At 52.4% G+C, this 21405-nt stretch overlaps 2 protein-coding genes and 1 long non-coding RNA gene across 3 annotated transcripts in view; 2 read left to right on the top strand and 1 right to left on the bottom strand.

Moving 5' to 3' along the window:
* Nucleotides 1-4139: 4139 nt before the first annotated feature.
* Nucleotides 4140-5802, bottom strand: DUSP28 (dual specificity phosphatase 28). Its single transcript, XM_028140772.2, has 2 exons — nucleotides 5293-5802; nucleotides 4140-5152 (listed from the first exon to the last, which is right to left on the bottom strand). The coding sequence occupies exons 1-2, from the start codon at nucleotides 5698-5700 to the stop codon at nucleotides 5033-5035; spliced, it is 528 nt and encodes a 175-aa protein (XP_027996573.2). The 5' UTR covers nucleotides 5701-5802; the 3' UTR covers nucleotides 4140-5032.
* A 205-nt stretch (nucleotides 5803-6007) lies between these two features.
* On the top strand, nucleotides 6008-6934 carry LOC129150715 (uncharacterized). Its single transcript, XR_008557442.1, has 3 exons — nucleotides 6008-6119; nucleotides 6327-6498; nucleotides 6665-6934. It is a non-coding gene; the product is annotated as an uncharacterized LOC129150715 (long non-coding RNA).
* Nucleotides 6935-8666: 1732 nt separating this feature from the next.
* The window catches only part of ANKMY1 (ankyrin repeat and MYND domain containing 1), a 41701-nt gene continuing 28962 nt past the window's right edge, over nucleotides 8667-21405 (top strand). Inside the window, exons 1-7 of the mRNA XM_008138727.3 lie at nucleotides 8667-8774; nucleotides 9292-9412; nucleotides 11857-12046; nucleotides 14087-14230; nucleotides 17674-18146; nucleotides 19599-19815; nucleotides 20194-20358. Of these exons, the coding sequence (XP_008136949.2) occupies nucleotides 9309-9412; nucleotides 11857-12046; nucleotides 14087-14230; nucleotides 17674-18146; nucleotides 19599-19815; nucleotides 20194-20358 (1293 nt within the window). The 5' untranslated portion in view covers nucleotides 8667-8774; nucleotides 9292-9308. The remainder of the gene's footprint in view (nucleotides 8775-9291; nucleotides 9413-11856; nucleotides 12047-14086; nucleotides 14231-17673; nucleotides 18147-19598; nucleotides 19816-20193; nucleotides 20359-21405) is intronic.

Consider the following 21405-nt stretch of genomic DNA (forward strand, 5'->3'; position numbering starts at 1 on the left):
CCCCACCTGCCCAATCCTGGGCCCAGAGGGGACAGCTGCAGACTAGGCAGGACGCCCAATGAGTTGGCGTCACATGTACCTCGAAGCCATGGAATGAGAGGGACCACCAAGATGTTGCTGTCAGCGTCGCATAAGAACTCTGGGCCTTGGGGGGAGGGGCTTTTTGGCCCGGAGAACATCCAGGAACCCTGCACACCTCTTTTCCCTGCTCAGTTGCCATGTGGCAAGGTGTGAGGCTAGACTAAGACACTGTACTTGACTTCAGTGTCATCTCTGAGTAGTGTTGAATCCTTCTGGACTCAGTGTTCCCACTGGTAACCATGCCATCCTGCCTGCCCTCCTCCCCCAGGGGTGGGAACGACAGCTGAAAGGGAAGATGTGTGTTCACTGATACAGAGCACGTGCATTGAGGCATGTGCCATCTTATCTTGGGGTGACAGCCTCTCTCTTGGGGCCGCCCACCAAACTCACTGGGAGCCCAGTGTTCCTGCAGTCACCTGGAGAAGGGGGTCGATCCTGAGCCAAAGACTCAATAGGGAGAGGACTGGGGTTGATCAGTCCTTGCTGTCTTCAGTGGTCCAACACCCACCTAGGTGGCAGTGGTCCCACGGTATGAGGGCAGTGTTTTAGGGGGCACTCCAGTTGACCAGCTTCTCTGAGCTCCACACCCAGGCCAGTGAGGCTGGGGCTAGATCAATAGGATTGCACATGGGAACCTGCACTAACCTGCCCCAGTTACCCTCAGGCAGGTATATAAGTCACCTGAGCCTTTAGGGTAAGTGAACATCAGGGACTTCTTGCCCTCCTGGTTCCCTGGACTTAGGGGTGGGGGCTGGGTCTTATCCCTTCTCTCCTGGGCATCTCCCAGTGGCCAGTTCTGTACATAGGAGGGGGTGGAGTGGTGGCAGTCTTGCTGGTCCAGAGGAGCTGTTACCTCCTTTGCCCCTGGGGTGGGGTCCCTTTCACCCCACATTTATATAAGGGGGCAACACAAACCAGTCTTGGAGCAAATAGACCTATTTTTAAGTAATGTCTGGCTATCAAGGCACCTTATGAATTGTGAAGCTCACAGTAGTTGTCTCTACCCTGTCCTTGTCCTGCTGATGAAGGTCTGCGGTGGCTGCAGTTCCCTCACCCTTCCTGACCTAACCAGGGGAGAGGAACGTGGAAGTCTGGAATGCCAGAGGCTGGGGTTTCTCTCACAGGAATTTTCATACTCCAGGCTTTTGGTGACCAAATCAGGCTGGTGGGGGTGGACTGAAGCAGCCCACACTCCACCTACACCCTAGCCCTCCCTTGATGTATGTGATCCGTGCACTCCCATTCAAGTGGCAGGGTCCAGGGAGGAGAGTGGGTCCCTGGCCTCCCCTACGAGAAGGTAGATGTGGAGGGAAGGGCTATCAGGAGAAGTGGCGTTCAGGAGGGGCTGTGTTGACCCTTGGACAGAGGTCTTAGGGATAACTGGGTCCCTGGTGGGAGCCACATTGGATGATTCTCAGAACAGAGTTGATGGGATAAAAAGCTGATGTGACCCACAGATGTCCTACAACCAGGCCTGAACTCTGTCACCATTGCACCCTTGTCACCTAGAGCCAGGTCATCAGGTTAGGGCGATATACTATCAAAAGTGCCAGGGGCAGGGTTCGGCTGCATCACACAGGGTAACAACCTGGTCTCAGGTCCTTGCTCCTGACCTTCAAGCTGGACAAATTGCTCAACTCCCAAAGTTGCAGATGGAGCCACTAGGGCACTTGCCAAATGGAGAAGATGGCAGTAGACCCCCATGGGGTTGATGAAATGGTGATGAGCTATGAGGAGTTTGGGGAGAGTAAATGAGAGCTGGTAAGTCTTCTGTTAAGGTTGTAGGAGTCAGGTTATGACTGGGGCTGCGGCTCTCAGCGATGGGGGCTACTGAGTGGGGCTGGATGTGGTGGTGTATGATCTGAGTCAGGGACCAATGGATGGCATTGTTCCTGTCACAGTTCAGGAGCAAAAGTGTTGGGGAGAGGGAGGCCCCTTTCACAACCACTCATGCCTCACAAAGTGTGAGCTTCCTGTTCCCACAACTTTGGGCTCTGTTGGGTCAGAGGTGTTCATTTCCAGGTAGGATGCTTACACCCAAGGACAGACCCTGTTCCCCTGGATGTTTGCCTCACACAGAGGCATCATGCGAATCAGGGGTGCTCTGCTGAGTGGAGTGACTGATCATGACTTTCAGGGGCAGTGGGGGTTTGCTGTTGCTCAGTGGGGATCCGAGGGGCATGATGGAGCTTGTGTGGGATTTCCAGATTGTGTGGGAAAGGAAACAGAGGCCATAGCATGAAAATGCAGGCAGGACCACTTGGGGCCCCTGCAGGATGAACCCTTGTCATCCCACCAGGAAAGACCACCACCAGCGAGGAGTTAGCTGAAGGTGGAGGGGATACAAACTGAGTAGTGGGAAAGGGAAATTACACCAACTACAGTTATTTTATTCATTACCTTATGTATATATTTCTACATATTAACCAGGAATTATAGTATCTGAAATTCACATTATAAACCTGAGAAAGAAGACATCTACTAAGAAGGGCTCCTGGTGACTAACTGGGCTCAGATTTTAAGAAAAAGAGCCTAGCAGTCATTTCTGCACAGAGGCCTCTCATGCAAACTGCACTTCAGGGAGAGGCCTGCATTGAACTGCCTGCCTCCACTGTGTTCCCGCTATCTGAGCCTTATGCATGAAATTCGTGCAAGAGTACTCCTTCGCAGCCCCGGCTGCCTTGGCCCTGGAAGCCTTGGCTTCGTCCAGAAGGTCGTCCGGACGGTCATTCCCCTGTTCGGCCGTTCAGTTGATTTACATATTACGCTTTTATTATTATAGATTCCTGGAATCCTATTTCAACCAATAGTACTGAGGCTTTCCCAATTCAATCAGAGTTGTCCAGCTATATCCCATCAACTAATCAGAGCAGCTCCATTCTGAGCAATTAGGAAAGTGTCCTTTGGACCAATCAAATTGTGAGAATTTGGGGTTCTCATTGTAGGAGGTCAGACTACTCAGGGACCAGGGGCATGGCCTTCTGTCCATATAAGCCAGCTGTCCTTTGGCTGAGTACACTTTCCCTTTCCACCTATGACTGAAGACTGTTTTCCTTGCTGAGCTGAAACAATGAAGGTGTCTTGCTGGAGCACAGCAGAGCAGCCCAGCACAGTGCAAAACAAACCAGCATGGAGCAGAGCAGAGCAGAACATTGAGGAGTGAAGTGGAGCAGAGCCAAGCAGAGCACAGTTGTCTAGCTAGAGAAGGGCCTGGTGCCAGGGCTGCCAACTGCCCTGCTGTTTTAAAACAACTATACTGTGTTGCAATTGAGCTGTTTTGAATAGTTTCTGTACCACACCCCAAATTGGGGGTTCCTGTTGGCATTGAATTGGCACCGATTATCACTTGACAACACGTATTACCCAATTTTTCCTTTTCTTTCCCCTACTATCTTATTTAAGAAGTATTGCTGGTGATAAATTTCCTAATATCTTTAGGCCACAGATTGTCCATATGAGGTACATGTTAACCAGAAGAGGAATGCACAGACTCGGATGTGCATGTGGCCAGTGCATTGTTGGTGTGAAGGTGGCTGCAGGAGGTCAGACTAGGGCTCAATGCTATTGCTGAAACTGGGAGGTATGGTAAGAGGTGGGTGTGCTGGGTAGTTTGTCACAGCCTTGCACCCTGGCCTGCATGTCATGGCAACTACAAGTCAGGAGACCATGGGCCCTCCCTGGCCCAATCCAGTGTTGGGTTCTGAGATAAGAGACGGGATCAGTGTGAGCCTGGGGAAAAGCCACTATGGTTTGAGCACGTTGCAGACATGAGTGCCAGCAGCCCCAGGTGTCCTCCAGAGTTGTCCAAGTCACAGTGGCTGGCAGCCAACATCAGGGTGGCAGGTCTCTGTGACCCCTGAACCTCCCCATCTCCTGACCTTGGTTCCCGGCCTTGATTTCCCTATAATGTCTTTCTGCCTAAAGTTCAAGTAGTTTTGATCTTCCTGACAGTCTAACAAACGGGGATTGTGAATGGATTACACCAAGCATGTCAAACTCAAAGGCTAACACGGGCCAAATAAGGCTTAAGTTTACGTGGGCCGTAAAAAAACAAAAGCTTCAATTTTCATAGAAACATAGCTTTATTTTGATAGAGACATGCTGAATACAAAGGGCTGAAATAAATGAGTAATCATTAACATAAAATAATAGAACATTTTAATAAAAATTAATATTTTTTCTTGAACATTAACTTACCAGACACTGAATAACTGCACAAATTAATAAGCGTAATGCAAATAAACTTATTTTTCTTATTCTCCGAAAGCAAAATATTTCCTGTTGCACATACCAAACAAGTCAGTCTAAGACTAATGACGTGGCAATCAGCTGCTAAAATATTCCCTGCTAGTATTAGTGGAGAGAAATGGTGTGCCTGTGCGTAAGGTGCATAAGGGAAATGAATGCAACACAATTATAGTAATCAGTCATTAGTGAACGTTGTAGTTTGTTATTAATAACTAGAGGCCCGGTGCACGAAATTCATGCACGGGGGAGGGGGCGGTCCCTCAGCCCGGCCTGTGCCCTCTCACAGTCCAGGAGCCCTCAGGGGATGTCCAACTGATGGCTTAGGCCCACTCTCTGTGGGGAGCGTGGGCCTAAGCCAGCAGTCAGACATCCTTAGCACTACTGTGGAAGCAGGAGAGGCCCCCATCTCGCCAGCCGTGAGCCTGTGTTGAGCATCTGCCCCCTGGTGGTCAGTGCATATCATAGCGACCGGTCATTCCTTATTAGCCTTTTATTGTATAGGATTATGTGTAACAGGATATTGTAAAAATTAAGTTACGAAATATTTATTAAAATGTTTCTTACATACTGTTATGTTGGCTGGGCTGCAAAAATATTAGTTGTGGGCTGCATGCGGCCCGTAGCCCTGAGTTTGACAAGCTTGGATTACACCATTCCAGGAAACTCCCAGTCTGGCTTGGGGGTTGGATTGACCAATCAGGGCTCACTGTGTGGAGGGCTCCGGGGTCAGGCGGGACCTGGACTGCAGGCCCTCCTCGTACTTCTGGAGCTGAGACCAGAAGCCAGGGTTGGGCTCGGCCACGGGGCGGGCGCTCTTCACGGTCTGCAAAGGAAGGGGATTAGATTAAACCCCGCACAGCACTCGCTATAAAGTCCTCAACTGCCCACCACCTGGGGAGTGCCCCGCCCCTCTGAGAAGGCTCCCACCCGCGGCTCCGCCCTACACCTGAAGGACCGCCCTACCTGGAAGGCCTGCGCCAGGCTAAGGCCACGGTGCCGCATGAGGTAAGCGGTGCAGACGGCGGCCGAGCGGCTGCGGCCATTCTTGCAGTAGACGAGGCAGGCGCCGCCGGCGCGCACTGCGGCCTCCATGGCGGCGCAGGTGGGCTCCAGGTGGGCCAGCAGGTCCTCGGCTGGGTCGTCGAACACGGGCACGCGCAGCTCGGCCACGCCGGGCGCGCGCGGCCCGGGCTGCTGGCGCGAGACGTTAACGCACAGGGTGACGCCCGCGCACGCCAGCAGTTCCGACGCGGCTGCAGTGCGTGCGTTCCCGAGAAAGAGCGAGGGGGCCACGTGCGCGAATGGCGGCTGTGTGGCCGGGGCGCCCCCGAGGCGTTCTGCTCGTCCGGAGTCCATGACGCGCTCAGGCATCTGCCCGGGGGTCTATTTTGGGAAGTCTGGAGGCTGGCCTGGGTCCTAAAGGTATCCGAGGGCCGCCCGGGGCGGTCAGCATCTCGGCTGTGCACGAGCGGGTCCCGCCCACAAGCCCCTGGCCACCTCCTCATTAGTCAGGCCCTGCGGAGCGCCTCCTCTGATTGGCTACGGATGCTACGTGCGGGCGGAGCTTACCAGCAGACGAGAGGCGGGTTTTCTAGAACTGGATGAAGGTCCCTGCGACCCGAGAGCTTCAGCCGCACCGGAGCGTGACCATGCGGGCTGGCCAGGTGGGCTACAGCGGGGCTCGGGGAGGGGGCATCTCATCTTTATGTGGCTGTCATAAGGAGGAGCAGGGGGGCCCTGTCACAGATCCTCACCCGCACCTGACCAGTGTCCTCAATATCGTCGTCCTGGTAAATCGCCTGGTTTCGTGTATTTTTCTTTTTACCATGTATTCTTAATAACTACTTCCTATAACTGTATTTCGGGCTGAGGTGCCCTTTAGTATAGCTTTATGCTTATTCCTTCTGTTACCTACTTCCTAATAAGTTGCCCTTTGTAATGTCTGCATTTTATTTCCCTTTTATTTATTTTTTAAAAAATATTTTTATTGATTTCAGGGAGGAAGCGAGAGATAGAAACATCAATGATGAGCGAATCATTGGTCGGCTGCCTCCTGCACGGCCCCCGCTGGGGATGGAGCCCACAACCTGGGCATGTGCCCTTGACCAGAATCAAACCCGGGACCCTTCAGTCTGCAGGCCAACACACTCTATCCACTGAGCCAAACTGGTTAGGACTATTTCCCTTTTATTGTAAAACATAGTTTATATAAAGCTATTTACCATTAACTTTTCATTTTTAAAAAATAAACCAGTATTTTTGTTATTTTTCTAAGTTACTAACTTTTGAGACATCCCTGTTAACTTCAAAAAGCTAATATTTAATGTCCACACAGTTGCCTCTTCAGTAAGATTCATTAAGAACACCTCTTCAAGCCCAGCAAGCTGGCTCAGTGGTTGAGCGTCGATCTATGAACCAGGAAGTCATCACAGTTGGATTCCCAGTCAGAGCATATGCCCAGGTTGCAGGCTTGATCCCCAGTGTGGGCAGTGTAGGAAGTGGCCCATCACTGATTCTCTCTCATCATTGCTGTTTCTTTCCCTCTCCCTTCTCTGAAATCAATAGAAATATATTTAAAAAATTAAAAGAATACCTCTTCAATAGATTTTTCTGCTGACTGGTTCCTTTCAGGGAATGGTTTCAGTGAAAAGTAACGGCAGCCTTGCATATATTTATTTAATTGCAATTTTATTCTAATGACAGTAAAATTTTCTGATTCATCTCCATTGTTTGCCTAAGATATACAATCCATTCTACCAGAGAATATTCTCCAGTACCGACCTCCTCTCCCACACCTAGTACTGGATAAATCTGACAAAATGAACCTGTGTATAATCTCTGGGTGATCTTGATTCTCTCAGTTCAGCTACAGCCTCCAAGCACTGGTAACCGTCAGTTCTTTTGTTACAACCTGGGCCAGCTCCTTTCTGAGCTAAAGACTCAGATACCACTTTGCAGCCACGTCTTCATTGGCTGCAGGTCCGGACATCTCCCACAAAAGCCCTCCCAGAATCCATTTTCTTCTTCTGCCCTAAGGACAGATGGGCTTTCTTGGGATGGAGAAGCAATGAAATTCTCATTTTCCCAAGTTCATGGGAGCCAACCAAATAGATTTTCTGTCCCCCAGTTCTGGAAGTGGGTCCTGGTTACCTCTAGCCAATCAGTAAAGCTGTTACCCCATTATTGCTTCATCAAAGGGCTTGGGCTCTCATGAACCAAGGAGGAGAGGAGCATGGAGATCTCCATTTTATCCTTAACACCACAGAGGAAGGCAGCCTTGGGTGAAAGCCACGCTGGGAGAAACCAGATCCTTGATGACATTGTTGGGCCACTGAACCAAACCAAACCTGAAGACCTTCCTATTGGCCATGCACCTGGTTTCCTGAGCTAGCAAATCACCCTTTATTGTTGGAGGATGAGGTGGGTTTTCTGTTCCAAGGCCACCCAAACACTGAGGAAAGAATAACTTTTGTTGGTTTAAGAAGCCACCCAGTTTGTAATGCTTTGTTACAGCAGTTTTAGGAAACTAATACACTGCCCAATACAAAAGACTAGGCAGTAATTAAAAAACACACACACACCTATTTGTGGCAAATCTGACAGTCTAGTGAGATTGGCCAAACAATTCTAAATACTAAAATGTGGTCCAAAAAGAGGTGTTCTGGAGACTTCTGACTTGTCAGTCCCAACAGCTAATCCTTCTCTCCCAGTGACCCCAGGCCTCTACCTCATTAGTTCCCCCACCAGACCTTGAGCTCCCCCTCTGTGCCTCCCACAAACATTTCCTGAAGGAAAGGAAGCCCCGCTTCAGAGTCAGGCGGAGCTTGATCAAGTGCTGGCTTTACCGCGATGGTAGACAAATTAATTTATCCCTCAGCTGTGCTGCAGTTTCCTCCGGGCCCTCTTCGCGGGGGCGTCGGGAGCATTTCGCTCCATCTCCCGGGGTATGCCCTAGGCCAGAGGCTGACCCAGCGTCCTGTGTTGGACTTCGAGGTCAGTGTCGGGTGGAGACCCCCTGCCGGCTCCCTGCTCTCCCGCGGGGGGACTCAGACAGAAGGCCAGGAGCACTTGCGGAGGTGCGTGGGGAGGGTGTGTGCCCACCGGGTGGGGACAGAGGGCAGGGGGGCAGGTACACCCGGCCTGGGATTTCTGTGAAGTCACAGAGGGCCACACCTTGCCCCCACCCTGAACGCCCGGGGGCGTGTCCGGGAGAGGCCGGCGCGGGATTGGCCAGGCCAAGAGCCGTAGCCGCCACGTGGGCGGGGAGTGGGGTCGTCTCCAGGGAAACCCGACGCTCTCGGGCTCCAGCACTGTGCCCAGTGGAGACTGGCCAGCGGGTCTGCGCTGCTGGCTGACCTGTTGTGGTCGCTGTGAGCTCTCCGAGGCTGGTGCGACCCCGCGGCAGGGGCGCGGTCGGGATCCCGGCGGGGAAGCAGCGAGTCTCGGTGAGCCAAGTGTGTGTGTGTGTGTGTGTGGGGGGGTTGGGGGGGGGGCGGGGGGTGTCTCTGAGCTCCACCGAGGCAGTGGTGGGGGCTGCGCGTGGTCCCACGCTCCCGAGGAGGAGCAGAGAGGAAATTTGAGACCCGACTTGCGTGTTAGGCTGTGAGTTAGGGGTTGGGTGGGGCCATGCACCTGCGGCTGGCTCCTGAGCACCCCGGGGCAATCGAGGGCACTCAGCTGGCGCCGGACTGACCTCGCCACATGGCTCTAACTTGTGGTCGTGGGAGGGTGGCCCTACCGGCCCTTCCTGTGGTTTTCACCCCACGGAAGGGACAGGAGACCCTCGGAGCTCTGGCGAAGATTTCCTGGAGGTTCTAACAGGATGGATGGCAGCAGAGGCCTTTGGACCTGGTCCGGTTAGGGGAAGCGGCGGTTCCTCTGAGGCCACTGGGGCTGTGGGCGGTCAGTGGGCGCTTACCAGAAGCCCTGAGAGCTACTGTGGGTCTCCGGCTTTGCTTCCAGGTTCATAGACGAGAGACATGGATGGTGGTTATTCCTCAGACCAGGAGGAGAGGAGAGGCAGCGAGCCTACTCCCTTTGAGGATCCAGGGACCTTGGAGAGCTCCATCCTCTTCACCAAAAGGTGTGGGGAACCTCGGGAAGGGAGGTCTGCGGCTGACGCTGAGGACCAGACTTAGCTGGGATCCGGCTTTGGGGCAGGTGTTAAGAAATCGCTAAAAGTTATATTATCCCTCAAAAATCTAGTCTCTGGAGAAATAGAAAAACCCCAATGTTGTATCAACAGCCACTGAGGAAAATTACCATAATGGGCGACTGGGCCCTAGAGCCTGATCTTTGCACCTTCCATCTAGCCTGCCCACTCTGGGCTTGCCTGTCACCTCACAGTCTTGGGGCATTTGCTTTATACCATGGGGGTCCCAGTCCTGGGTTGACATAGCTTCTTCACAGGGTGCTGATGTGAGAGCTGACACTTGGTAGGCCTACTTTGGGCCAGGTGCTTCTCTCAGATCAAGGAGAAATCCACCCTCTAACCCCACTGTTTGTCTCTCTCTCTATTTAAAAAAAATATATATTTATTGATTTCAGAGAGGAAGGGAGAAGGAGAGAGAGATAGAAACATCAATGATGAGAATCATTGATCGGCCACCTCCCGCACGTCCCCTGCTGGGGATCAAGCCCACAACCCAGGCATGTGCCCTTGGTCATAATCGAACCTGGGACCCTTCAGTCCGCAGGCTGACGCTGTATCCACTGAGCTAAACCGGCTAGGGCTGTTTGTCTCTTTTGTGGACTGAATTGTGTCCCCCACCCCTGAAAAGCCTATGTAAAAGCCGTAACCCACAATGTGATAATATTAGGAAAGGGGACTTTTGGGAGATACTTGTGGTAATTAGGATTAGGTGAGATCCTGCGGGTGGGGCCCCATGATGGCATTACTGTCCTTACAAGAAGAGGAGACTAACAGCTTCCACCCTCCAGCAAGTGAGGACACAGAGAACCGAGTCTTCAGACACCCTGACCTGAGTCTCCAGCTTCCAGACCTGGGAGTAATAAATGTCTGTTGTGTAAGCTGCCCATCTGTGAGTTTGTTATAGCCGCTGGAGCAGGCTGACATGAGGAAGTAAGGAACTATCTGGTGACCAAGCCAAGTGGTCAAACTCGTGTCTACCTTGCCAGCTGATCATTTCCAATGACCCCAAAGCGAGCCGTACAGCTGATTGGTTGCACAGTATGATTTTCTTATTTAACCTCAAAATCATTTTCATTTATTATTTTAGGGACATTTTTGAAAATTTTTATTTCTCTTATTCTTACTGTCAGTTATCTTTCCTCCTCATTAATACTAATTTTTTTTATTAACAAGTAATATCTGTGCATGTAGAAAATGAGAAATACAGGTATGTTAATTTGTCAGGGCTCTAACAAAGAACCACAGGCAAGTGGCTTAAACTACAATGTATTGTCCTCAGGTGTGAAGTCCAAGAGGTGTGGGCAGGGTGGTTCTCTTTTAGGGTGTGGGAAGAGTCTGTGGCAGACCTCTCCCCGAGGCATGTAGATGGCTGTCTTCTCTCTGTCTACATGTCACCTCACTGCAATCCTCTGTGTCCCAACTTCTTTCTTTTATAAGGACAATGGTCACATTGGAATAGGGTCCAAATAAAGTCACATTGTGAGGTTCTGAAAGGGTAGGACTCCAACACATTTTAGGGGTTGGGGGCACAATTCAGTCCATAAACACAGGTAAGCAAAAGAACAACAGCAAAGCATATCTGAGCCCCAGACTTCATCATTGTTGCATGTTGGTGTCTATCCTTCTTGGCTTCTTCCTACAGGCATATAACAATATTGAATAGAAATCCTTGTGTTTGTAGCAGCCCGGTCCCTCCTTGTTGGGCAGGCTTTAGGCCTCTGTGGCTCATGGCTGGCGTTTGAGGGCCATCTGGTGGAGGGGGCTCGGAGTCTGAGTGTTCCTACACTGTGTGCAGCCTGACAACAGCACGGGTCTAGACAGACACCCGGATGCAGCATCCTCCAGACAGGCCTTTAGAGGGGGGCGGGGGGCAGAGAGGGTGTGTGTGTGTGCTGGGTGAGGCTGGGTCCACCTTTGAGTCAGGATTGTACTTTTAGATAGCAAGAACAGGAAAGAGGCAAGCCCGCCCTGGCACACATTCTCTGCCCCTGTCAAGTGTCCATTCACCCCTGCATCCGCCCTTCCTCTGAGGGGTCCATTGCTGCCCCTCAAGTTGCTTTTGGATCATCCCTTGACCTGAAGCTCCCTCTCCTTGCTTAGCCTGTTCCATTGGTCCACCAGTGTCTGCCCAGCTCTGGGTGGATGCTGCACACCATGACCCTTGTTAGACAGCCTCACAGTACTTTCCACTTCCTGGGCAATCACTATACTCTCTCTGCCTCAGTTTCCCTTTCTGGGGAATGAGGATACCAACAGCCTTTGCCCTGGGGTTGTTGGGAGGTGCGGTGTGGTAGAGTGCGGTTCTCGGCACACAGTCACTCTGAAGACCTCTGGCCAGTTCGGTTCTTCCCTCTTGCTGCCCTTCATGCCACCAGGAACATGCCAGAGGTCCCGGAGGAGGAGGAGGAGGAGTCCCAGCCCCCGCTTAGGGAGCAGGACCTGAAGGAGACCTACATCCAGCTGGTCCAAGGTGTGCAGGAGTGGCAGGATGGCTGCGTCTACCGAGGGCATTTCGGGCTGGACATGAAGTTGGGGTATGGAGAATTCTCGTGGCCTACGGGTGAGGTAACTGGCTTCCAATGCTTCCTTCCCTCCTGGCCCAGGGCTCAGCCACCAGGGCCCATCTCTCTTCTTCTGAGAGGGGTGTGATGTGAACTCATGGTCCAGCCACAGGAGGGATGCCAGGCTAACATTTTTCCTACCCAAGAGATGCCTGGAACGTGCCCCAAGCTTGGAGGAGCCTCCAGACCTCCTGTGACCAGGACAGTGGCAGGCAGGCAGGGACCTGAGCCCATGAGTGGGGGTCACCAGGACATTCATGACTCGAGTACTGACTCCTGTTCAAATTTGTTTTTTAGTTCTTAGCTGATTTCTCTTTTAACTGACATTGTGGTGTGCAGGGGTCAGACTGCCCTGTCACAGTGGTGGGCGGTTTGGGTACATCAACCTGTCCTCCCAATGCCAGGTTCTTCCCGTGAAGGGAGAGCACAGCAGGGGCCTGGCAGGGACCTCTGGGTCCACCAAGCAGACGCTTGTACAGCCGCGGAGGCTTGTGAGCCAGAGGCCAGAAGGCAGAGGGTGCGCCACTCTCCAGCAGTTGCCTTGAACACGTTAACTGTATTGAAAGAACAGGACCGAGCACGTCCGCTCTGCTCGTCAGATGAGGCCCTAGGTCTGTGCAGGGGCCCGATGAGGGGTGGATGGAAGCACGGGGACATTGGCCCAGTGCTGGGCGTGGCCAGAATCCTCTCATGCTGATGGTTACTAGTAAATGCCTCACAAACAGTGTGCAGCGTAGGTTTTTACTTTTCAGTTGAATGGACTCTGATACTCCCCACGTCATCGTACACATGGAATGTTGGTGGAAGGCAGGCGGTCCCCAGCCGAGGGCCTCTCTGCTCATCAGTGTCTGGCCCTGCCACACTCAGGAGGAGTAACCAGCAGACCCCAATTAGACCTGGTTGAACCGAAAAGGGCCTTGTTGGCTCTTGTAACTGGAAGTCCATCACAGGGGTCCCGTAGTCCTCTGCGTGGCTGGGTCCAGGTTCTAATGACCCACCAGGCCCTTTCTCTCCCCATTTTTATAGGGTGGAGGGGGGCAAGACTGATCCTCCACCATCTGGCAGGCCCACAGGGGTGGCATCATGAACTCCTAGAAGAGAAGAAAAAAACCCAGCAGGACCCTGTGGGCTGTGGGTCCTGTGGCCAAACCCAAATCAAGGCTAGGACTGGAGTGCTCTGGCTGGCCAGGCATTCCACATGTGTGGGGGGTGGAGGTAGGGTCAGTCCACTGACAAATGAATGGGGAGCCATCTCAATTGCCAGAGGAAAGAAAAGGGACAGGAAGCAGGCAACAGTGCATCCCCTTTGTGCAGAGCACGGACAGTCCACTGAGTGCTGTCCAGCCCGCCTCTGCTGCAGAAGGCAACCGTCTGACACACACGACAGTCGAGTCTGGTGATTGGACATCACATTCTCTGTTTCTCCTGGGGTCCCATTGGAGGGAAGGCTCTGATAGTCCCACCCCTAACACAGACAGAGGCCCCCATCCATGGAGGAGTTTTAAATCAAAGCCACATCCATGTTCTTAGCCAGAGCACACACCCCTCCCCCCAGGGCCACATGGGTGACCGGAGGCTGGCAGCCCCCAGTTCCTGGGCCAGCCTGCTGTCTGTGAACCTGCGTGGAGGCCAGACAAGATGAGAGCTGAGCCCAGGCAAGAGCTCCTGAGGGGAGACAGGTTCTGCCTAAACCCAGGGTGGGCACTGACCCCATCATGGCCTCTCCCTTCCTGACTCAGGATGTCTGGGCAGTTCTGACACCTCCTCCACTCCCTCACCTGAGCCAGGCAGGAGGGAGCGTGGCCATTGGGGGGACTGACTGCCTGGCACCCCCTGTGCATGATTTGGGTGACCAAGCTCTGTCATGTTGGCCACCAAACTTGAAGGTGACCCTGTGGCCAGGCACCCCAAGAGTTTATAACCCCATTGGTCCCCATTCATGCTGGCCAGACATGGTGGCTCAGCTGGGAGGGGTCCTGTAAGGGGTCTGGGTGGTGAGGGGCAGCTTCTCAGACATGCCTGTCACAGAGCTCTTTGTCCACAGTCCTACCACGGGCAGTTTTACCGGGACCACCGCCATGGCTTCGGCACCTACATGTGGCCAGATGGCTCCAGTTTCACTGGCATGTTTTACCTCAGCTACCGAGAAGGCTACGGCACTATGTACATGAAGTCAAGGCTCTTCCAGGTGAGGGGATGGGGCCCCGAGTGTGGGTGAGGGGCGGGGCCGCCACATGTGCAGGTGAGAAGCAGGGTCACCGTAAATCCATTTCTTTATATATATTTTTTTATTGATTTTTTACGAGAGGAAGAGAGAGGGATAGAGAGTTAGAAACATCGATGAGAGAGAAACATCGATCAGCTGCCTCTTGCACACCCCCCACCGGGGATGTGCCCGCAACCAAGGTACATGCCCTTAACCGGAATCGAACCTGGGACCCTTGAGTCCGCAGGCCGACGCTCTATCCACTGAGCCAAACCGGTTTCGGCTAAATCCATTTTTTAACACCCTTCAGGTGGCAATGATGGTTAATTTTTTGAGTATCTTCATAAGCTCATGGATTTTAACATAGTTGATATATTTCAATCCCTTGCTGTTATTACGCTATTTGATTGTCCCACCTTTGGTCAGGGAGCGCCTCTATGGTTTAGCTCTTGAGATTTTGACACAGTTCCTGCAGGTTTGGGTCGTTTTCTCGCTTTCTGCAGTGACAAGTAGTTCCAAGATCCTTCATGCATTTCCCATCCTGGACCAGAATTAACCGTTTGTCTGGGGAGCGTGGTCCCTTTAGTGGGACACAGTGTTTAGGAACCACAGTCTGGGTGCTCATTACTGCCTTGTTGGGTGGTTGTTATTTTTAGGCCTTTTCAGTAGTAGATCTAGAAGTACATTTCTTTTTTTTTCCTTTTCTTTGTTAATCCTCACTCAAGGCTATTTTTTCCCCACTGAATTTTAGAGTGGAAGGGAGGGGGGAAAGACAGCGAGAGAAATGACATGGATTGGTTGCCTCCCACACATGCCCCAACTGGGGCTGGAGATTGAGCCTGCAACCAAGGTATGTGCCCTTGACTGGAATTGAACTTGCGGCCCTTCAGTCTCAGGGTTGGTGCTCTAACCACTTAGCAAACTGGCTAGGGCAGAAATATATTTCTTGATGAAAAAAGACATCACCCGTTTCTCCTAATATTTCCAGCTGCAGTGTAAGAAAGAGGGTGGGGCTTTCACTCACAGCTCTGCTGCTGTGTCTGCCTACATTTCTCTTAGTCCTAACAATCTCAGTTTCTAACTATTAACAAAATTTCTCATTTGCTTTGTCTCATAAAATATGTGTAATGGTTTCAGGATAACAACATAGCGTCACTACCACCATCATGGTTTCTGAAGACAGTTCAAGATTCCTTGGCCTTGGTCTTCCTTTTGTCCCCCAGCCTGTCCCACCTGGGATGTGGGGTCAAATCCCATGGAAGGATTCCTTTCTGGGGCTAATCCACCACTGGATACAGAGCCACATTCACTTGTGCTATTTTGCTTTCATGGTTTAAGAATTGTTAAATCTTGCTTTAATTTAGTTTTGTAATTATGTACAAAACTGATATTTTCCTAGTCAAATCTAGCAAACAGGTCCACCCAGAGCAGTGGTTTGCCGCTCTGTTGACTAATGAGTTTGCCGACCACTGACCCAGAGTAGTATGCTTCCATCCTTTTCTCTAACATCCTAAACCCTCCCTTGTCATTACTGATGTTTTATCTTTGCACCTACAAAGTTTGAGCAAATGCATACATATTCCTGCCCCCTCTCCTCGGGGCAGCACACAATCCCTCATTTCTTGCCGTCTTGAGGGATGGATGGCAGCATGAACGTGGCCTCCAGAGAGTGCTGCGGTCATGGCCTGCTCATGGATCTTGCCATGTTTGCTGGTGACCTTTAGAATGTTTTCCTTTAAGATTCTTTGCTCAAAAAGAAACACTGTGGCCCTGGTAGCTCAGTGGTTAGAGCATCAGCCTGCGCACCAAAGGGTGTAGGGTTCAATTCCCAGTCAAGGGCACATACCTCGGTTGCAGATTCACTCCCTGCCCCCAGTCAGGGCGTGTACAGGATGCAACCAATTGATGTGTCACATCAATGTTTCTCTCTCTTTCCCTCCTTCCCACCCTCCTTTCTCTGCAAAAGCAATGGAAAAAAATACCCTTAGCTGAGGATTAACAAAAAATAAGAATGAAAAAAAGTAAACAATGTGGACCCTGAGAAAGCAGATACCTACTAAGGAGGGCTCCTGATGGCTAACTGGGTTCAAATTTAAAAATACACACAACGACACAGAGCCTGGCTGCCATTTCTACACAGAGGCCTCTCATGCAAACTGCACTTCCGGGAGAAGCCTCTGCACTGAAAGCCTGCCTGCACTGTTTCTGCCATCTGAGCCAGCCCTTAGAGAGGAGTCCTGGAATCCTATTTCAACCAATAGGACTGAGGCTTTCCCCATTCAAATGGAGCAGTGCAGCTGTATCCCCCATCAACATCTTCACTGACCAATCAGAGCAGCTCCATTCTGTCCAATCAGGAAAGTGCCTTTTGAACCAATCAAAGTGCGAGCAATTGGAGTCCTTATTTGCAAGGGGACAGACTAATCAGGGACCAAGGGCGGGGACTTCTGTCTGTAAATGCGAACTCCCCTCAACCTCTGGGAAGCACTTTCCCTTTCCACCAAAGGATGAGCTTTCCTGGCCTGCTTGAAACAGAGCAGATCACAGCCTGAATAAAGTGTCCTTCTTCTCCGCACCCCAAATTTGGGATTCCTATTGTCCTTGAATTGGCACCAGTGACCATTGGTTGACAACACATACCAAAAGCAGAAAATTTTAAACCTGCAAGAAGTAGCATCCGTGGACACACCTTCCTTATTTAACCATCGGGTGATTGGCAGAGTCTACATTTGTGATTATAGCTCTGATGACAAGATATTTCCTCATAAAAATTCCTCTGCCCTCCCACAACCTCCAGACATCCATCAATGCCATCGCAGGAAAGATCAGGTCCCTGGGAACTGAGTCTTTCTTTGTGCTCCCTGCAGGGAACTGTGCTGCCAGACTCCCTTGTTCTGGGGGCTGTATTGTCACTCATAGTTTCTCATTCTTCCCAGCTGTTCCATCTCCATACCTGGTGAAAGATCCAGAAAGGCCCAGGAAGGGCTACATTCTGCCAGGTTTATGGGCAGCAAGGGCCAGCTCCTCCTCCTCCTTATTCACACCTGCTGAGTCTGTCTGACCTGGAGCCTGGCACCTCACCCACACGCTGCTGGAGCACCTGGGCTGGGTCCCTAGTGTTAGGGCTGCAGGGGGTTCCCTGAAATGAGCCCCTCCTGACATCCCACACACACTTCCACCTTGAGACCCCTGGTCATGTCCCCACTTTCTGAGAAAGGTCCCGTCCGCCCCTGACCACCACGTCCTCCACCGAAATGTCTGTGTTTACACATTTGCTGTGGGTCCCTGTACCTGGGACATAGGAAGCCTCAATGGATATTTATTGAGGAAATGAAGACATTTCTTCTTTTGATTTTAAGAAACTGGTGGCAGAGTCTACAGCCCTGCTGAGTCCTCCCTCTGCCCTGGCGGGACTTGTTTTTCAGGGGCTGTACAAAGCAGACGAGCGGTTTGGGCCAGGCATTGAGACCTACCCCGACGGCAGCCAGGACGTGGGGCTGTGGTTCCGGGAGCATCTGATCAAGCTGTGCACGGAAATACCCTGCAGCTTCTCCATCCGCTGTTACCCGGAGTTCGAGGGCTTCCTCACGCACTCCCCTGTTAGAATCAGCCTCTCTGAGGAGGAGACCATGCACTGGGACCTGCAGGAGGAGCAGGACCCATTTTTCTATGACTATAAGCAGTTGCTGCTGAATGACGACCTGACTCTGTCCCCGGATGTGTACCTCTACTCCACCGACAACACCCACATGCCCATTACCCGCTCTTTCCGAAGAGACTTGGACTCCCGGATCTTCCTGCATGATATTCCTCCATTTGTTGAGGACGGAGAACCGTGGTTCATAAAAAATGAGACCCCTTTGATGGTCAAAATCCAAAAACATGCTTACAAGTTCAGGTAATCAGGGCTGCCGTTCTGCGATGTCTGGGGGACCTGCTCATGCTGCCCTGATGGCCCTGGCGCCCGGGGTATTTATCAGGTTAACGTAAATAGGCTTCTTTTTTTAACGGACTGGCACAGCCCAATGATGAGTGGGAGGGACAGCCAGTGCCAGGGCTTGTGGGTTGGGACATGCGGAGGGCTGTGGGGGTGGGGGGATCTGCTGGCCTACTCCAGGGCAGTCTGCTTGGTGAGAGTGGAGCCAGGGCATGGAAGAGGGTAAACTCCTGATCCCATGGAGCTGAGTCACACCCTGGTGCTGGAGCCTTGTGCATGTTTCCTCTGTATAGGTCAGAGCGAGTGCCCCACATCTGCAGACCTGCGCAGGGTCCTGCCTGTGATTAGATGGTCAAGTCTCTGCACAAGGGCCACACCGAGAGGGACTGTTATTACCATGATGTCTTAATATGGATCTGGCCAGAGAGCCAAGGATGGGGGAGCAGGGCAAGAGTGGGCCAGGGGCTGGCCAGGCCTCTGGCTTCTCCAAAGATGGCCAGGAAAAAACAGCTGCTCTGCTGGTCTCCAAAGGCACCCCTACCCCACAGCCCTGCCATAGTTAGCAGCACCAAAGGGAAACTGATTTCTTAAGTAAAATTTTCAATATTTTAATCCCTTTCTTAAATTGTTTTCAGATATCACTAAACTGTTTTAGAATGCATGTTTGTGAGCACAGGAGGCTACTTATGCATCCATTCATGTACCCATCCATCCATCCATCCATCCATCTGTCCATCCATCCACTCATCCATCTATCCACCCACTCACCCACCCACTCATCTATCCATCCATCCATCCATATATTTATCCATCCATCCATCCATCCATCCATCCATCCATCCATATTTATCCATCTGTCCATCCACCCATCCTTCCATCCATCCACCCATCAATTTATCTATATCCATCAACCCATCCACCCATCCATCTGCTTCTTCACCTATTGATGCATCCATTCATCCATCATGCAAATATCAGCTGAACCCGTAGTCAGTCGTTGAAGACTATTGGGTACAGAAGCTACCATAAAACCACAGGTTCTTGACTGTGAAGGACGTTATGGGCACACAGGCTTCATTCGGTGTGTGTGGTGAACGGACCATGGGACTTGCATGTTCTCTACTCGAATAGGAAAGCGAAAGGGCAGAGGTGGGATGTGGTTGCTTGGTGCTGAGTGCCAGACCTGTGTGTGTGCTCCTTGCAGCCACTGCTGCCCAGGGCAGATGCTTAGCCTGAGCATCTTCACCTGCAGGCATTGTGCCACATCCACGCTGACCATGGCTGAGGGGGAGGGGAAGAAGGAGGGCTGAGCCATTCTGGGCCCCAGAAGGAGGAGAGGCAGTGTGGGAAGGAGGGCTCAGGACGGCCCCTTCAGTGGCGGCATTAGGTCCACTGAAGCTCCTGTGTTGCCAGGAACAAGAAGGAGCACTCCAGCTGGAACATGGGCGCCATCCTGGAGGGGGACCGGAGCAGCTTTGCATGCCGTGGCCCCAAGGAGCGGCTTGCCAGGGAGATGATCCTGAAGGCCGAGGAAGGGAACTACGACTGGATTTATGGGATCCTGAGGGACAACCTTGCCAGTCCCGACGTGGCCGATGCTCATGGCTACACGGTGCTCGCTGCAGCCGCAGTGAGCATCCCTCCCTCCCATGCTGTGTCTGCTGCAGGGTTGCCCTCCAGGAGCACTGACCCTCGAGGCCCCTGGTGATGGCACCCTCGAGTGGGTGGGGGACATTCCCTCTCCGTTTGGTGAAGCCGCAGTCCTCCAGACTCGAAGTGGGATGTATGGGGTCAGGTGGGGTGAGGGCACATGCCTTGGTCACATGTCTCAGTCACATGTTTGATGCCCCTTGCCCAGCCCAAGCGAGAGCTCATGTCTCCGTCTCGGAGTTCAGGCCGGCATGAGGCCTCACTCGGGGAAGCTAGTTTCCATGTGAGCATCAGGTGCCTGTCTCGCCCCTGGCTGAGGGAGCCTGCTGTCCTTGTGAGACCGGCCTTCTCCCTCCAGATTAACTGTCACATTAACATTGTCAACCTGCTGCTGGACAACGGGGCTGATGTGAACAAGTGCACGGATGAGGGCCTCACGCCTCTCAACATGTGCTTCCTCCTCTACTACCCAGCCACGTCCTTCAGGCCCAACATCGCCGAGAGGACGGTGCCCGAGCTCCAGGTCAGCCATGGGCCCCAGTGGCCTGGCTCAGTGTCCACTGTCCACCGTCCACCTACCCGCTTCCCTCCGCCCCCGTTTGCCACCGTCATCTCTCTGTCTTCCCAGCTGCCCACCAGCTTCCCCTCCCCACACGGACCAGATTCAAATGGGTGAAAAGACCATAAGGCCAGTGGCCGGGAGGCAGGGACAGAGCCTGCACACTCGCTAGGGTGTTCAGAGCTTGCTTCCAGGACTCTGAGGGACGTGTGTCCTTACAGCCACGTGCACAGCAGCTGGGGCCCCGAGACCCCTCTCATGGTCCTCCTCTTATAGTGGTGCTGTCTGAATGTCCCTGGATAAGCGCTAGTTTGAGCTCCTGCTTCTGGTTTTTGTGGGTGACAGTTTGATCAACGGTGACGCGTTTATGACAGGGACACCCACACAGCCCAGGTGTGAGTGGGTTGTACCATCTGGGTGTGTGTAGGTGCCTCTGGTGGTGGCAGAGCGATAAAATCCCCATAGTTAAGTTGCACATGCCCATGCCCAGAAGTGGGTCACAGGACAGCCCGTGTTTAATTTGTTGTGGAACCTCTGATTCCTTTCTGCTTGGAGGCATTCCTCCCCCATTTCAGCCCAGACTCAAGGACAAGTCGCAGTGCAGGGGCCGGCTCTCTGCAGTGCAGGCAGACCTGGTGTCCACATCTCCTGAGCGTGGGCAGTGGGGCCACACCCACAGAGGGAGGTCCCCAACCCTAGGAGGCAGACCCTGGACCCTGATTGTCCGAGCCCGACATCCACTAAGAAAGCCTTGGGGGGGGGTGAGGGCTTCTTCCTGTTGTGGTCCTGGGCCTCCTGTGTGGTGCTGGTGAGTTCAATCTGGAAAAATGTCCCTGTGGCTCAAGGAGTCTGTATTCCTCCCTCACCTCCTCCCAATCTCTTCAAGCTCTTTCTCTGGAAAAGGCTTTTTCTCAGCCCATCCTGTGTCCCCCACAGACAGAGTTCCTCAGGTGACCAGATGCTTTCTCTAACTCCGCTTCTCAAGTTCAAGTCCTGCATGGGAGCTCAGAG

Source organism: Eptesicus fuscus, chromosome 11 (assembly GCF_027574615.1).
Source record: "Eptesicus fuscus isolate TK198812 chromosome 11, DD_ASM_mEF_20220401, whole genome shotgun sequence".
Lineage (NCBI taxonomy): Eukaryota > Metazoa > Chordata > Mammalia > Chiroptera > Vespertilionidae > Eptesicus > Eptesicus fuscus.

Excerpts from the sequence above, each read along its gene's own strand:
- DUSP28 (XM_028140772.2), bottom strand. The coding sequence starts at position 5,700 with ATGCCTGAGCGCGTCATGGACTCCGGACGAGCAGAACGCCTCGGGGGC. Across the intron at positions 5,153-5,292 it reads GCCTGGCGCAGGCCTTCCAG|ACCGTGAAGAGCGCCCGCCC; the intron begins GTAGGGCGGTCC and ends CTTCCTTTGCAG.